This window comes from Pyrgilauda ruficollis, unplaced genomic scaffold (assembly GCF_017590135.1).
Source record: "Pyrgilauda ruficollis isolate IOZ18807 unplaced genomic scaffold, ASM1759013v1 scaffold20, whole genome shotgun sequence".
Taxonomy (NCBI): Eukaryota; Metazoa; Chordata; class Aves; order Passeriformes; family Passeridae; genus Pyrgilauda; species Pyrgilauda ruficollis.
Window position 1 is genome coordinate 200578 of NW_024519207.1, and position 16822 is coordinate 217399.

A 16822-nucleotide genomic window follows, 5' to 3' on the forward strand; every position below is an offset into this window, starting at 1 on the left:
TATTTATTGTTGCAGGTTTGTGCTTTTTTCTTAAATTTTTTTTTTGTTTTTCCTCTGTGTCTTGCCTACTCAGGAGCTTGCATTTGAACTTCTCTTTCTATTTGTTCTAGAACTGTGGAACCATTGGAATATTACAGAAGGTTTTTGGTGAGTGAAACATAAGATGCCTGTATAAGTTCCTTGCAGTGATTTTTTTCTTGCTTGCTTCTGCTCCTCTAACTGTATGGAAATCTGAAACTATGGAAATGAAAACTGAAAAAAAACCCCACAAAAAACTGTCTGAGCAGGCAAAAAACATTTGTGCTCTTCAGAATATGTTTTTCTTTCCATCAGTGGTGTTGGTGCTGTTCATCTTGATGGGTAAATGCTTCTCTTGGTCTTGAAAGGAGTTCAGGTTAAATTAGACCAAGATGCAGGTTTTTGCCTAGTATAAATTATGTCAAACCAGGCTTTTAGATGCTACAGAAATTAGTAATGGAGACTATTGCTGCTAACCATGCACACTGTAACTGCAGAGGAAGAACACTGACTTTTGTTACCTTAAATTAGTTCAGCTATTACTGAAGTTGTATTGACTTAGAAATGGATCCAGTATTATTGCAAATTTTGGTTCTCATAATTGAACCAAAAGTGTTTGCTTTTGAAAAGCTTGAAACTGTGGTGAGTAACAATTCAGATCTAAAATGATAGAATACTGTTTTCAGTTTCTGACATAAGGGTTATGTGTTGTACAGCTTCTGACTGATGTTATTTGAATGCCATATTTTCTTTGGGTGCAGGGTTTTTCTTTTGTTTTCTTTAGTTCACTCTAATTTTAGGAGCTCCACTAAGCAATGCAGGTGGGTAGAAACTCTCATTTTAAGCTACCAGTGTGTGTTCATTCTTGGATGATGTTCTGAATCTAGTCTCCTGTAGTACCTACCCTTGAGACAATCAGTCTATTGTTATATTATCTAAATAAATTTAAATGGATTTTTAAAATTAGGAGTTGTCTTTTGCAGGCCTGCAACCACAAACTACATATCAGTTGATTAAAAGCCAACTAGAGTGTGACTGAGTTTTCCCTCATATTTTTGAGAAGACAGTATTCTTTTTTATGAAGTTCTGTAGCAAAAATATTACTGTGTTATTTGATAAAGTATGTTTTCTAATTTGAAGTTTGTAATTTTTCTTTAGAAAGAGAACTGTCGGCCTGATGGAAGAGAGTTAGGTGAATTTCGTACAACCACTGTCAACATAGGCAAGTGCTTATGTGGAATAATAATAATAATAATGGGGGAGGTATTATTAATATCAGGTTATAGTGGTGACCTTAATGACTTGGTAATTGGTTTTCTTGGTTCTTGCATTTGGAAACCAGGAAGAGGAAGGATTTTTTTTACAGTTTCAACAAGGATGAAAAAGAATGTGTGGTACAGTGAAATCCTTGAGCACTGTTTTCAGTCCTGTTCCTGGGCGAATGTGCACGGTGTAATTAGTCAATTCTGCTCCTGTATGTGCAGCACAATATAGGTGCCCTCACAAGTTTGCGGATGACACCGAACTAGGAGGGGCTGATATGCCAGAGGGTTGTGCTGCCATCCAGAGGGGCCTCAGCAGGCTGGAGAATCTCAACCATTCTGTGTGATTGACTGTTTAATACAGTCAGTTTAATAGGTTCTTTCCCACTCTGGATTTGAGACTTTGCTTGGGCTGTCTTTAGTGTAAAATGATGGAAAGTAAACACTCTGTGACTGCTGGATGTTATTTTGCGCCCTTTGAAGGGAAAATAGATTTTATTCAACAATACTTTTTCTCTTCAGGTTCAATTACAACTGCAGATGGTTCTGCCCTGGTGAAGTTAGGAAATACCACAGTGATTTGTGGAGTAAAAGCGGTATGGTTGGTTTTTATCTTCATTTGTTAGCTGACTTTGTTCATTTGTGTTTAGAATTAATTGCCCATGGAGTTGCAATAATGTGCCAGTCAGATGCAATTACAGTCTTTCACCTGAGTTACTTCCAGACCTGAAAGTTAATACATAATGTAATTGTATAATCCTACCTGTATAGTCTGAGAAACATGTATTTTTGTGATGCCCATCGTGTATGGGGAAAGATGTATAGAAAACTAAAGACCTTGTTATTTCTAGATAAAAGCTCTGTAATTGAAAAGTTCCTGAACATGGATCAGTAAGTGCACTGGGAATGAGCTGGCTGGACTATTGAATGTCTTGTAGCCTCAACTCTACTGCTGGCAGGTCCTGACCTACAAAACAAATGACTGTTCATCCCTGTACTGAGTTCTTCCATGGGAAATTTACAGACAAGGACTGATTAAAAATGACTTTTGTAAATCTTATTGTTATAATAATTGGGAAGAAAACAACCATTTTTATATAGAACAGCTGAAAAATATTTTGTACAAAATTCTTAATTTTTCTCTTTTCTATTTCTCCAGGAACTTGCTGCACCTGCAGTGGAGTCTGCTAATAAGGGATATATTGGTAAGTGTTTCAGTATGGATCTGAGGTTTTGTATTACTTCAGCTAAAAGGTTGTGGAAATTGTGTTCTGTAGATTTCTTAAAAGAATTAACTTTGATCAAATTTTATTGCAACCCTTCAAATTAATTTCAAAATTGGTATCCAGGCATCTAGAATTCCCTTTGCTTTGCTTGTGAGTTTTCCATATACAGCTACCTTTTTGTTGCTGTTTCCAGGCTGGGCATGGAAGTAAACCTGCATCATTGTGTATATTAAGAGGGAGAAGATACTCCATAAAAGATAGTGGCATGCATGGCTGTGCAAAGGCATGTTAACTTCTGTTTCAAAGTCCCAGTAGGCAAAAAATGTAACTGTTAAAAACAGTGAAATAAAAACTGTTTATTTCTCAGAGAACTGTAAGTCCCAGTGGTACCTCCTCACTCTTGTTTGGAGTTTCTTTGGAAATAAAATAATTCAGTGGAATTGAGAGACAAAATCCCCTTTTTCTAAGGCATCTCCCAAGTATGTTGTTTTCAGTAAGCTTAACTATGCTTAGGTTTTTTTCATGAATGTTTATGCATGTTTTTGCTTCAAGTCTAAAGTCTCACGTTTTAATGGTTGATGGAAAGCAGACAGCATAGCAGTGAAGTCAGGCAGTGGGATGGAAATGGTACTGTTTCTTGATCTGCTGAAAAGTGCTTAACAATTGAAGTATTTGTGTGGGTCATGATAGAGAAGGATTATAAACAGAATGGTAGCTAGGAGTATGTGCTTTTCCATGGAATATATAGTTTCTGAGTACAGAGAGTACTACAAGTTCTTTAATACAAACTCATGCATAACTTTATTTTTGAGGAGAGAATAAGGAAGGCTTGATTGAAAAATTCTTGGTCTTGCCTTTCATTTGAAGTACATAAAATAGTATTAAGAGCATCTGTTATTTATTTTTTTATTTTTGATTACCCATTGCCTGCTTTCTTTGCTTTATGACTAATGCTTCTTGCTACCTAGTTCCAAATGTGGAGCTGCCATCCCTCTGTGCAGAGAGGTTTCGCTCTGGACCACCTGGTGAAGAAGCTCAAGCAGCGAGCCAGTTCATCGCAGATGTGATTGAAAAGTAAGAACCATCTTAGTACTGTTAGAATACAAGCAACTCTGCAAGAGTTTTCTATTGCCTTGCTTACTCTCATTTCATTTTAGTTCACAGATGATAGTGAAAGAAGATCTGTGTATTGCCAATGGCAAGGTAAGTTGTATCTCAGAATGAAGAGGGAGATAGTAACAAGATCACAGGACCTGTACACAAGTACAAATACAGAAGGTATTTAAGGTTAGAGGGGGTTTTAGTGTTGTTTTTGCTTTTCAGTGCTCATCCTAAGTGCAAAAATCAAATAATAGAAATAAGTATCTCTATTTAGAGTGGCCAAAATTTTCCTAATATATTGCACCATTTGCTTAGCTGATGTAATATCTCACATGTGCGAACCTTTTTTGATAGCTTGCATGGGTGTTATACTGTGATATCATATGTCTGGACTATGATGGAAACCTTCTGGATGCCAGTGTCTTTGCTTTGTTGGCAGCATTAAAAAATGGTAAGGCTTCCTTAGAACAAGAGACATTCTGATTAGTGTTGCTTGGAGAAATGCACTCGTTTTGAACCTGATAAGTGGGCAACTCGTTCCTGGGACTGTTTGTTTCATTTGAATGCAATAGAAGGTGGAAATTAGGGTGGGATGCCATAGTGTGTAACACATGAAAAATAGGATCTTTTTTGTACACTTATTATTGCTTTCTTAAAAGACTAATAGCTATTCTGCCACATGTTCTCTGGGGTTAGATACCCAAGTCTTTTGGCAGTGGCCATGAATGAGTTTAACATCTACATGGAGTATTACTTTGATAATGTATTTTGTGAAGGCAGGATGAGCTACCAGAGGTTTTGCTTACACAAGTACTTTGTCACAACAGAATATTCCTTTCCAAGCTTAATGAATTATCGTTTGTAAAAAAATGTGTGGCCTGACTGTTTGCAGGTGTGTGGCTTATAAATGTATGAAGGCAGCAGTTTAAAGGGAAGTTTATGGCAAGGCCTCCCTTTCTAACTGTGAATTGCCAGCTTTGGAATTCCCCTAGCTACTTTGCTCTTGTCCTCCTTGTCACCAGCAATGTATGGGTTGTCACAGCAAGAGTTAGCTGAAGGTCAGGTTGCACTGTTTCTACAAATATATACAATTCATGACATGAGACTATATTCCCAGTTTTTATATGTCCAGTAGACTTGGGGAAAAAATACTTCTGGTTAAATATGATTCTGAAGTATTTTAATTGTGTGGCATTTTGGAAGTAGAAAATATTTTTGTGTAAGGAGAAAACCTTCTGTTACCCTGAGTACAAAAATCAAATACTTCCTTGAATGGGTAGTTCTAAGCTAAATACTTTCCTTGAATTCAAATATTTTTTTTTTTTGGAGCGAATACCATTAGTGTATGAAAAATTATTCTGATTGATTTTCAGTGGGTTAAGAGAACAGCTTAAATATTTCAGTAGTTGTCGACATCTCTAGGCCTGGTAAATCCAGCATGTTTAATATTAGACCATTGTAATTTTTTCATCTCTTCAGTGCAATTGCCGTTGGTTACGATAAACGAAGAAACTGGTTTATCAGAAGTTAATTTAAAACAGAAGAATCCTTTGATTATCAGAAAGCATCCAGTTGCCACATCATTTGCTGTATTTGATGAGTAAGTTCCAAACTGTTTTGTACTTTATGGAAACAACAGTGTCTGTAAAACAAATGAAGGACAGAGGATGCCACCAGTGATGTTTGTGCACTCCTGCCAGGGATCAGAGTGGAGCCTCAGGCAATGCTGCTCCACCCATCTTAAATCCACAGCCTCTCATTGAAGGGGCCTCTAGTTCTGTGATGTAAGGAGTGCAAGGAACAAAGTGCAGTCTGTACTCTGCAGCTTCTTCCTGTGGCTTAAAGCAGAAGTGGTTCCCAACCTAAAAGATAAGTTTAAAAGTGCAGGGAGGGTACTGTTTTAGGTTTTTGAAGTATCTCTAAGATGAAAATGTTACCAGTGCAATTAATGTTTTAGAAGCCTGTGTAACTGATAGAAAGGATGATAACTTTTGAACAGCTTATGCCAAGGATGTAGTCAACAAAGGAAGTAGGAAGTAGCAGTCCAGTTAGAACAATAGAACTCCTGGATAACTGAAAACATAATTACCCAAGGTGAACTAGCATGCTTAAGTCATTGTTCATGTAGGAAGAGAATCTGATTATGTGAATTCAAAGTAATCACATATAATAACTTGATTCCTCATCTGAAATTGTCTACTTGCTCTTCCTTATGTCAAGAATGTTTAGAATGTGTTCTGCTGCTGTTTTTAAGAAATGCAGTCATTTCTGGTGACATCCATTTGCAAAGTAGAAAGTGACAGATAAGTGCTCACTGTGCTATTCAAGATTTAGGCCTGTTTGAAGATCTAGGGGGGTTATGGCACATTAATTTGTATTCACAGAAATATTAGTACAGGCCTTTCATCCAAATAACAAATGGGGTGGGAGAGCAATAATCTCAAATGTTGACCAAGTGATTACCAAAATGCATCAGAGCAGGACGTTATTGGTACTTTAGAATGCCTCTGTTAATTGCTTTAATACCATTTCTGCTGGGTCTGAAATTTGATGTATACTGAGTGTTTGGGTAACATACTAGGCAGACAGCTGGCAGTAGGGTATTACTCACACACAAATCACACATACTTGCACATAGACGAAAAAGCTGCTGGGGAAGAATGCTTTCCATGAGTGTCTGTTGGGCTTTGTTTCCTTCCCTGAAACCTATTGTTGCATCAAAAAAGTTACTGAAGTCTCCTTTTACCTCCTAAAACTTAAGTATTGAGGGGGTGTCTGCCTGTGTTGTGTGGTTTGCGTTGTTTTCTGTTGTTTTTATTTTTAATTCTGGTTAATAGCCCTTTCAATAAAATGCTTTACATACTCTGACTTCCAGAGGCATTTTTCTTCTACATAAAAGGCCTTGAATAAATGGAAGTGGTAGGTTGCTGGTTAGTGTGGCCGTGGCTGAGGAGCACTGCTGCAGGGCTGCTCCTGTGGCAGCGACCTGTACATCAACAGCAGCCATGCACTGAACTGCTCATGTGACAGTATGACAGCCAGAATAAGCTGTCTTAAGCAACCCAATGAATCTGGTTTTGAACTATTCCCAGTCTGAATGAGGTTAGAGTTCACTGACAACAAACTGAGAGCTACTTTGGTGAACATAGCAGTGGAAATGAGTTTTACTTTAAGGTGTCTGGTAGAAATTAGTGCAGCCTATACCTAAAACCAATGCCAGTCTCCAGTGTAACTACAAAAGAATGACTGCAATCTTTCATAATGCATACTGCAAATGGCAGTTTAGTGGCATTTTCCTGCAATACATCACTGTCACAAATTTATGAAACCACTCATATGCCTATTTTCCACATGATTATGTGGAATCTCCCACATTTTTTTGGCTTTTTTTTTTTTTTTTAATTGGTGCATTTTGGTAGGAAAACAGAAAGCTTGAGCACTAAATCCATCTACAAGTATTTTGTAAGACTACAGTAAAAATTGTATTTTGCAATAACATTAATGGAGCAATGTATACCAACATATCTGCATGCATTTCTTTCACAAGCACATTACTCATTGTTGATCCAACTGCTGAAGAAGAAGATTTAGCAACTGGAACAGTAACCATTGTAACTGATGAAGAAGGCAGACTCTGTTCTGTCCATAAACCAGGTACTTCTAAATTTACTACAAAGAAACCTATGGAGATGATGTTAGATCAAGAAAAGATTCTGTACGTGCTTTGCTTTGTGAGATACAGGTGCTTTATAGTAACAGAGTGACTGTTTGAATAGTCATTAAATTACCTGCTCTTGAAAGGAGTTGTAAGATGATGGATGGCATAACTAAAGTTGAAAAAGCAGTCACATCAGAGGACTAATTCTGGGCATGTGTCCTGTTACAGCTTGTTTGTTTCCATTATCTTTGCCTGAAGCTAGGGCTGGGAAAGCTGTATGCTCCCCAGTGAAAGGTGCTGGTAATGACAATTACTGTATTTATACTCGCATTTGGAAATAACAGTTAGATACATGTAACTGAAGTACAAGTAGAAAATCAAACTGTTCCCTTCAATGTTTAGGTGGAAGTCCTCTTACAGGAGCCAAGCTTCAGGACTGTATCACCAGAGCAATTACAAGACACAAAGAAGTAAAGAAGCTGATAGACAAAGTAATAAAAAGTATAACACCCAAGTGAACAAAAAGAGATCTCTTTTCAAAAATTGATTTGTAAAAATTGTATTTGTTACAGTGTTCACAAACTTTTTTATACTAAATAAACAAATACCAATACTACATTTACAAAGTTCATTTTTTCTAAAATGTTTTTCACCCTTATTCTATGTACAATGTTGTTGACTGGTAAAAAATACAAGATAAAACATTCTGTTAAAAAATTAAGTGACTAGAGGAAACCAGATCCTAGCCGCTTTATAGATGAAATTTCTAAGTTCTGTAAGGTTGGCTTCCAAAATCAGTTCATTTCTTTTAGTGTAATGTCTAAAGTTCATTTTCCCACCAGTAATATAAAACGCTAATTTTATTTTAAGCCTGTTCCTTAACAATCTGAAAAAAAAAAATCCCCTTCCAGTCAATTTTTTTTGGGGGGGGAGGCAAGAATCATGATTTTGGAGGGGCTGGCGTGCCTCTTTTCCTTTTACTTTTTGAGTGGCTGCCTGAATGTTGTTGATGATGCAGATGAGCTGCTTGTGCTGCTGCCGCTGCCATAGCCATTTGATGCTGCAAGAATCGCAACTGCTGCCATGGAGGAGAAGGGAGAAAAAGCTTGTTAGTGTTGACTATAAAGCTTTCATATCAGGAAGAATGAAGGGGGGGAGAGAAAGAAAAACTGAGGAAGCACCAGGCTGACAAAAGGAACACACCATGTACTGGGGCAATGGGTACAGTCAAGCAGCACCAGTGGCACAGAAGCCTGCTGAGGGCACAAGCTAACATTTTACATGTGAATGTGCACAGCTTTGTTTCTTTGCCCTTTCTTTTCATTGCAGTAACTGCAGTAACTCAGCAACTTCACTGAGTGTTTGGGTTACACAGTACCTTTTTGATGTGATAGCTTCTCAGTGTATGCATTGTATGAATTTTCTGTATTTATTACAAACATGAGACTGTGTGCTAAAAAAATGCTAAAATGTTTTCATGAAGCATCTGAATGGTAAAGAAATGCTTTGCAGAGCTCTTGCTTTCATGTACTGACTGTAGCAGTGCTACATTCGATCTTCCAGGTGCTTACATCCATGCCATTTTGAAATCTATTGGCAGCTGGTATAGTATTTAGATATGTGCCACAAGCACCCCTTGAATGTTTGCAAATCAGGAAGGTGGAGGGCTTAAACAAATAAAAATAAATTCAGTGCTCCAAGCTGAGAGAACCACAGATTTCAGATCATGCATGATAGTTTGCCAAATACATGTTGGTTTTGTTGGTTTTTTTTTTTTGGTTTTTTTTTTTTTTTCCCTTCAGTTTACAAGCCCATAACTGCATTAGTTAAAAAGAGATCCCAAGAGGGCAATATTTTTGATTTTGGAGCCAAGAATTGTATTTTTAATTTAATTTTTTTTTTAACACAGTCAGAGTGAAGTTGCTGGATTACTTGTATCTGTTGCTGCTGCTGCTGCAAGGCTTGTTGTTGTTGCTGTTGCAAGGCAGAAGAGAGCTGGAGTCTCTGCTGAGGAAGGCTTTGCCCAGGTCTGTTCACGGCAGAGCCAAGCTGAGACAACACTGAGAAAGGAGAAGGGGAAAGCAGGCAGGTCAAAGAGGTCAGGTTGAGTTGGTCAGGGGAGGAAGACATAGGAATACAGTGTAACAGGAAAGGGATCAATAGAATTAGTTTCAGAGTCAAATTTGGAACAGTGCAGAATAAAGTATACATGATATACATACTCTGTTAGTTAGAACATAATTAGATTATGAAGTGCTTGTGGAGACAAAGGTTTCTCACACTGGATGTTAAGCACAGAGTTAAAGAAACATTCCTTAATGAAGTCTGGCATGAAGTTCCCTGCATTTTCGTTTTGTCTTAAAGTGTAACTTATTTTCATGTGATACCATCAATTGATGGCACTTAACTGCCAAACAAAGCAGAGAAGTGCATGCTTTAGAAGTCGAGTATTTCTCATAGAATTAATGTCCTGATAATAAACAGTAAATCATTCTGATCTAACATAAGACTTCCTTAAGACCAAACTTCATTTCAGTGTGAATTTATCAACATAAACACTTCGCTACAAAAGGAGGCTCAGCAAGCACATACCTGTGGCTTGAGGTTGCATAAAATTCCCTACTCCAGTCAGGTTAATTACAGCAGCTTGTTGGGCAGATAATGCCTGATCTTGATTGGATGGACCTTGGTCAGACCCCTAGCAAAAATGAAAAGCTTGATCCTTATTACCAAACTTTCGTATCAATGAATAAGCAAATAAAGCCAGTGTGTGAAGGCAAACTTCTGAAGTGCCATTTAAAAACATTTAATGCTACGTCATCCAGTGTGTGTTAGATACAGACTGCAGTGTAGCCACTATCAGCAGAACAGATACTGAATACCCCAGAACAGCTTTGTTTTGGCAGAAATGGTATTGCTGCTGTTACTCAGCAGAAGTCCACGTAGTTGTCAATTTCTCTGCAGTCTAGCAGAGACTACACTTCATGGTTGTAATCTTACGACAATTTCCTGCCCCACTCCCAGCCCCAAAGTCTTTAGGGGACCCCGAGATATCCATGTGCAAAGGTTCTAATCAATCAAAGTGTGCAAAGGCTGACACATTCCCATGTTCATATTGTGCCACACGCTCCTTAATTTCATAAAAATACATTCCCTGCTTTTAAAATTGTATTTTCAGAACACCGTAGTTTTCACAGTAATCACTTCAAAGGAATTAGTGGAGTCTGACCTAGTGTCTCCTGAAGTCAAAGGGTGCTGAATTATGACCTCTTTTAGAACTTAAATTATGCACTGATTTATAACACAGGGAAATAAAGTATTATATGCACAATTCAAGGAAGCTGCATGGCTTATGAGTTGGAAAAAAGCTGGTTCAGTCCAGGAATTGCAATGCTTCTTTAGCATTACACTATAATGCCAAGATCTAGGAAAACCAGACCAAAAGACTGCACGTTGAGACATCATCTCCATGATGACTTAAGAGTCATAGAACCAATATGTGGGGAAAATCCCTAAGTATGAGAGAGAATGCATATTTATATTATATTGGTAGCACAGAAAATTGTTGGTTTTGAGCCTAACTTTTCTCACTAAGCACTGTGAGTACATACATTCCTCTCTTTATCAAAGCTAAGGAATCTAGTGTTTTAATATCTCGTTTTAGCCAACAATCCCCTCCTCTATAATGCAAGGTATGAGAGAGGTTCCTTAGGGCAGTTTAACCAATGCAGAGATTGATTTTCTCCAGAACTTCCTGCCACAAGAACTAAGCTTACATCAGCCTTTTTATTAATGCCCTTGATGTTCAATATCTAGAAAATAAAATCCAACAGTACAAGGTCACATTTTTTTTAGTAGTTCAACTACTAACTGACATTTAGAGATTCGGATGCTGTGAACAAATTGGAAAGTTTCCATTAAACTGTCCCACAATCCAGAACAAGGCCTGTGTCACAGGAGGCTATATACCATAAAAAAATTTCAGAGAGGCATTTTATTTATGAACAGTCTACAGTATCACAGTGAAATTATGACAAACTTGAGTATCCAGTAGAGAGTATTTGGTAAGCAGAAGGCTTGTGTGTCTGAGAACACAAAAGCAGAACAGCTAGTTTTCTCACACTGCTGCATCAATGTTAGTTTTTAAGTACTAACCCGGTACTTGCACCTCAGGATTTTTAAGGTGCAACTGACCACTCAAAATTTGTCATTTGAGGATGGATTGGTGCTTACCACCTTTAACACTAGTTACAGGCAGCACCAGAGCTAATGTCTTAAGATTACAGCTTTAAAGACAACTTACATTTTCTTTGGTGTAAAGAAAATTCTGCTGAACTACAGCAGCGAGGTTTGTAAGCCAACTCACAGGAGTATCAGTAACAAGTATTTGTTTCTCTGTAACAATCCTCACTGCATTTTTTTCTATGTTCATCTGATATATCTGTTAGTTATGATAAACAAAGCACTAAGCTGATTTTACACCACGCATACAGTGGGGCTGACTCTCTTCATGACAGAGCTAGACAATGCTCAGCAGTTGTTGCAGGTTTTTCTATACAGGATATAAATAAAGAAGTATAACCCAGCTCCAACCATACCAACAGAGCCACTGCACTCTTTGCTGTTTGAGAAAGTTTAGGAGGAAGAGTTTCAGATCTATGGGGTAATGGCTCATTTACTTGTGGAGATGGGGAGAATAAGAGAAACTGTTTCCTCCATGCACCCCAGACTGAGGGCTGTTAGCACACTCCTGTTCTCCCTGTTGCTGGGGTCTACAGGTTGTAGGCTGCTGAGATTGGTGCTGTGGAGAAAACTGTGACAGCTGCTGCTGGAGTGGGTTAAAAATAAGTGAACCACCTGGAAGCTGTTGAAGATTAAAAACAAAAGGCATAATTCAATCAAACTGCTGAGTTTCCTGCTGTTCTAGGACGAACATGGTATTGATAGTGGTGTACTTCCAAGAGGCTTGATTTTCGTTTTGTAATGACTTTAAAATCAATCAATTTACAATTGTTGCTGTTTCTGAAAAAGGGTCATGCTCTGAAAACAAACTTGCATGAACTTATAGAAAGATATTTCCATAGGAAAACATTTTATTTTAATTAAAATGGCAGATACTGTACTGATACTGGAAAGATAAATGCCAGTCTCCAATAGCACTGTATTGTAATTGTTTTCCACTTTCAGAATATTCCACTGAATTTTGATAGTGAAATGGCTTTGATTACTCTCCCTTACTCCAGCTTTAATTGCACTTATTTCAGCTGAATTGTTCTTGGTTTATGTGAGTGGCAGAGCTACCTTGAAAGAATGTCCTTCAACATGGAATCACTCAAATACAAGTATTTAATTCTATAGAAGAGCTCTACTCTGGTGTAACTGCCTCCTGTGCCTGCCCTTTTCCATGTTTCTGGACTGTACAGGAGTGGGAAGAGGAAGAAGCAAAGCTGGTAGTAATTTTTTGAAGTGTGGTGAAATCTATGAGGAACACTGAAGCTGCAGTTCTGCACCTGAAAGTGGCAGCTGCCTTCAAGGTCTGGGAACTCCACCCAGTTCCACAAACAACCCCTGCTCCGCTTTTTTAAATGCAACTCTGACATAATAAATGCTGCTCATGTTTGTATTTGTATGTATGCTTAGTGCAAATAAAGCATTTACAGTCCTTCTAAACTCCCGATCTTACATGAACTTCCATTTCCAAAAACTCTTTAAACCTATTACTGCACCTACCTGTGCATGCTGAGCTTGGCTTTTAGGCATTCTGTGTGTAACCTCTGAGTGATTCTACTACACTGTTTTGTACACTATAATTGTAACTTTAGTCTGAGATCTGCAATGAAACCTTAGGCAAATCCTGAAAGATTGTATTTTAGGATTAATATTTTGAATCCAAATGTCAGCATCTTTATATTGTTACTGAGAATTATCTGCTTTTTTCTGAGCTAGGAATATAACTTCCACCTGGTATGTCTATGGAGATGTCTTTTCTCTTATTCTAAGCCTTTTAAATCTGTGTGGGGCAGTGCAGTAAGCAGCATTAAGCAGGTCTCTACAGAAAGATAAGAAATTATCATTATTATTGTGTCCAAGTATATAAATTACCTGTAGAAGATTTAAGGGCCGAAGATTTGATGTATTTTTCAAACCAAATGGGCTGCCTGTTAAAGAAAACATCTTTTTATTAGTAGTGAGTCTTTACTCAGTTGTATTTGTGTTTTGCACTACACCTTTCCACTGGGACTATTTCTAAACATCTGGAAGTTGGAAAACTGGCAAGTGTAAATTGAGTGTAAACTTAATACTAAGTGTATAATAATACAAGTATAATAAAAGTGTAATACTGGCAAGTGTAAATTAAGGGTAAACTTAATACAATGCTGCATTTTCCATAATACAGTTCAGTTACTCAGACTCAAAGCGCACAAGAGCTGACTAAATGGAAAGAAATCTGTATCACTACATAACATTATACCCTGTGACCTAAAACCTGTTTGTGCATTTACACAAAGGTGATTGTGGAGAACACCACAGCAGTTATTTTTCAGAGATCCTTCTTCTGCCTTTAAAAAGCTTTACTGTTTGTACAGTAAATCCAAAAAAGTCCAAGGGCTCAATGAAGTAATACACTCTTACCAAACAGAAAACAATCCCACCCCAAATCTGAGCAATGCTCTAGGAAGACAGCAGCTATCAAACAGAAGCCCTGGAGGTCTTGCACAGACCTAGCTCAGCTCACTAACTGCATCTGTTGTGTGGGTGACAGCACACCATGTACAAATCTGTGACACCTAACTGGTAGAAGTTGATAGTGCTTGAAAGGACAGAAGTAGACTAAAAGCGATCCTCATGAACTGAAGAAATGGTCCAAAACTCAGTAACATTGATTTAAAAAGACAAATGACCAAGTACAAAGTTGTAACTATCTTTGTGTCTATACAGCAAGAAAGGACATGAGAAGTTACAGGAGGTCACAAACATATCCAAATCATCCATATCACAAAATACAGAGCACACAAAAGAAAAGAACCTCTTTACACAGTTTACATTTATAAAATTCACTGTCACAAGATGCTGTAGAGATTCCAAAAATATACAATTAGATAAAAAAACCCAATTAGATAAATCCACAGACTAGAAATCTAGCACAGGATATTAAGCACAAAGATCCATGTGGATATTCTTCAGCTGAGAAAGTCTCAAAGCTGTAGATTGCCAGAAGAGGTACAGTTGTAGACAAGGGATGTTTCATTTCACACTTTTGTCTCATCTCAAACACTCTCCTCTAATGGCAACTGTCAGAGACAGAATATAAACTGGATGGATTTTTGGCCTAAACTAGTAAAGCCATTCTTATGTTAAGGTAATGCTGTTGCAAAAAATACAGATAAAAAACAGGCAGACCTCATTTGGGGAAATGTTAACAGGAATGTTGTGAAAGAGATGAGATGTATTTATTCTGCTGTGCTCCACAGTGGTAAATCAGCCAAGCTCAGGCTTGTGTCCCGTTTTGGTTATCACATTTTAAGAAGGATGTAAGCAAATTGGACAGTCTAGAAAAGAGTGACAGGATTATGAAAGGTTTGAAAAATACGACCTATCAGAAAAAGACAAATGTGGGACATGACAGCATGTTTGATACTTAGAAGATAAAGAGAAAGAGTGAACAACTATTTTTCACATCTGAAGGATATAGGAGGAAATAAAAATTGCAATTCAGGAGATGCACTGTAATTAGAAGCATCAATTTTGCATTGATAATGAGCTGCTCCAAACAGCTACTGAGGAAGACTGGAATCTTCTTCAGTGTAGATATTTAAACACAGTTTAAATAAACATTGGTTCAGTATGGTTTAGACAGATTTAACTCTTAGCATAAGGGATGGATATCTTGAAGTCTTCTACTGTTGTCATTCTATAACCATACCTATACCATACCTATTATTTGTTCAGAAAAAATAAACTGATAATTTAAATTGTACTTTTAAGATTTATATAGCTGCATTTGAAGGCAATAAGGAGCTACGTAATTGTTGTACAAGAATAAAGTAGTACCAGGGCCAGAATAAAATGCCCCACACATTTAGAAAGTGAGGCCTCTTTCTAAATTCAATCATGACTTTTTTTCTGGCAGTCATCATTACCAAAATTTCATTTAAATTTGGAGTTTCTCTTGAACTTCTTACTGAGTACACCAAACAATCCAGGTTTTGACTGTGTATTCCCAGCCTAGCTCACCCAAAAACCAGCTTCAAATAAACTCCAACACAGCCTACACCTTGAATACAAAAACATGTATGTTGTTCCTGAGCTCCAGCCATCAAATACACAACCTCTTCACACAATGGCCACTTCAGTCCATTTTTCTCACAGAATGTCTTCACACTGTCCCTGTCTGAAGGGTGGCTTTTCCACTCAGTCACACTGACCTGCTTGGGAGGCAGATTGCATTGCAGCGGGCAGCGCACTTGGTACCAGACCTCCTGGGGGTAAAATGCCACTCAGATTTATACCTGCAGGGGCTATGGCACCAGTGTTGCACCCCAACATAGGGTTTGAACCACTCATCAGTGACTGTGCTCCACTGTAGAAGAGGAAAGACAACACATCAAACCCAAGTGGCACAAGTAAATCTGAATAACCAAATTACTGTCCTCTGTCTCATGGCAAATAAATCAGTAGCTTGCTGTAAATTATAGGACTATGGATAAAGCATCAATACAGCTTAAAAAAATAGTTTTGCCTAGAGGATAACATATATTTAATATTATGAGCACATACTGTTTTTTTTCTTCTTTGATATCAACTGTTAAGAATAAACAACAAGTGGTCCTTTCATTCTAGAAATACTAAAAGGCCAACAGTCTTCAAAATGGTTGTACTATCATAAAATGACAGGTTTATTTAAAAAAGTCCAATTTATCAACAGTGACCAGCTGCTGAACACCTTAGCTGGATAATTTGAATGTCTGAGACCTGCATTGAAGCACACTATGTGGCTTACACTGACCATCGTAATCGCAGAATTTTGCTTAGTCTAAAAAGCAGTTCATGTTATACCATACCATCAATTCTTGACAGCATTTATTATTTTCTTCAAACCACAAAATGAGTTTTAAGAATCAAAGAGTGTTTCATCGCAATGCTTTTTCAAATTGATAGAAACAAATCTGTTCCCATTTTTCATTTAGATTGGTCTGCATATGATATTCTACCTCCCCTCTGATTAATAAAAAGTTTTCAAACTTACAGAGCAAAACCTCAGAAATCACTTAAATTGAGATAAAGCTTTCAGAAATTTTCATCACAAAGATGAAAGCAATAAAGGCCTTTCTTAATAATCTTTTCAATAATCTAATAGTAGGTGACTTCTACTGGTTTGAGAAATACAAATGGTTTCTAGTGTCTCTTCACTTCGTAATTACAAAGTGAGTGATCTTTTTTGTAATGCAGATCCTGAAAAATATTTACCCTAATGGATGGTGGACAGTCCTGGACCACATCCCCTCCCACCAACAAACCAACCCCTCTGGCAAATTAAGAAACCATCATAACAAAAG

At 37.5% G+C, this 16822-nt stretch overlaps 2 protein-coding genes across 9 annotated transcripts in view; one reads left to right on the forward strand and one right to left on the reverse strand.

Moving 5' to 3' along the window:
* Positions 1 to 87: 87 nt before the first annotated feature.
* EXOSC8 (exosome component 8) lies at positions 88 to 7883 on the forward strand (the record flags this gene model as incomplete). Its single annotated transcript, XM_041466914.1, has 10 exons — positions 88 to 147; positions 1177 to 1240; positions 1803 to 1876; positions 2440 to 2485; positions 3475 to 3580; positions 3664 to 3709; positions 3962 to 4058; positions 5087 to 5207; positions 7155 to 7261; positions 7668 to 7883. Coding segments are annotated over 10 exons (837 nt in total), but the record flags the coding sequence as incomplete, so codon positions are not given.
* The window catches only part of SUPT20H (SPT20 homolog, SAGA complex component), a 28983-nt gene continuing 19971 nt past the window's right edge, over positions 7811 to 16822 (reverse strand). For 7 of the 8 annotated variants that reach the window (XM_041466913.1, XM_041466909.1, XM_041466906.1 and 4 more), the window contains exons 19-22: positions 15692 to 15846; positions 13368 to 13423; positions 9858 to 9963; positions 7811 to 8343 (exon numbers count right to left, since the gene is read on the reverse strand). In XM_041466913.1, coding sequence (XP_041322847.1) covers positions 8243 to 8343; positions 9858 to 9963; positions 13368 to 13423; positions 15692 to 15846 — 418 coding nt within the window. In that variant the 3' untranslated portion in view covers positions 7811 to 8242. The remainder of the gene's footprint in view (positions 8344 to 9857; positions 9964 to 13367; positions 13424 to 15691; positions 15847 to 16822) is intronic. The other variant, XM_041466908.1, reaches the window with a different exon arrangement.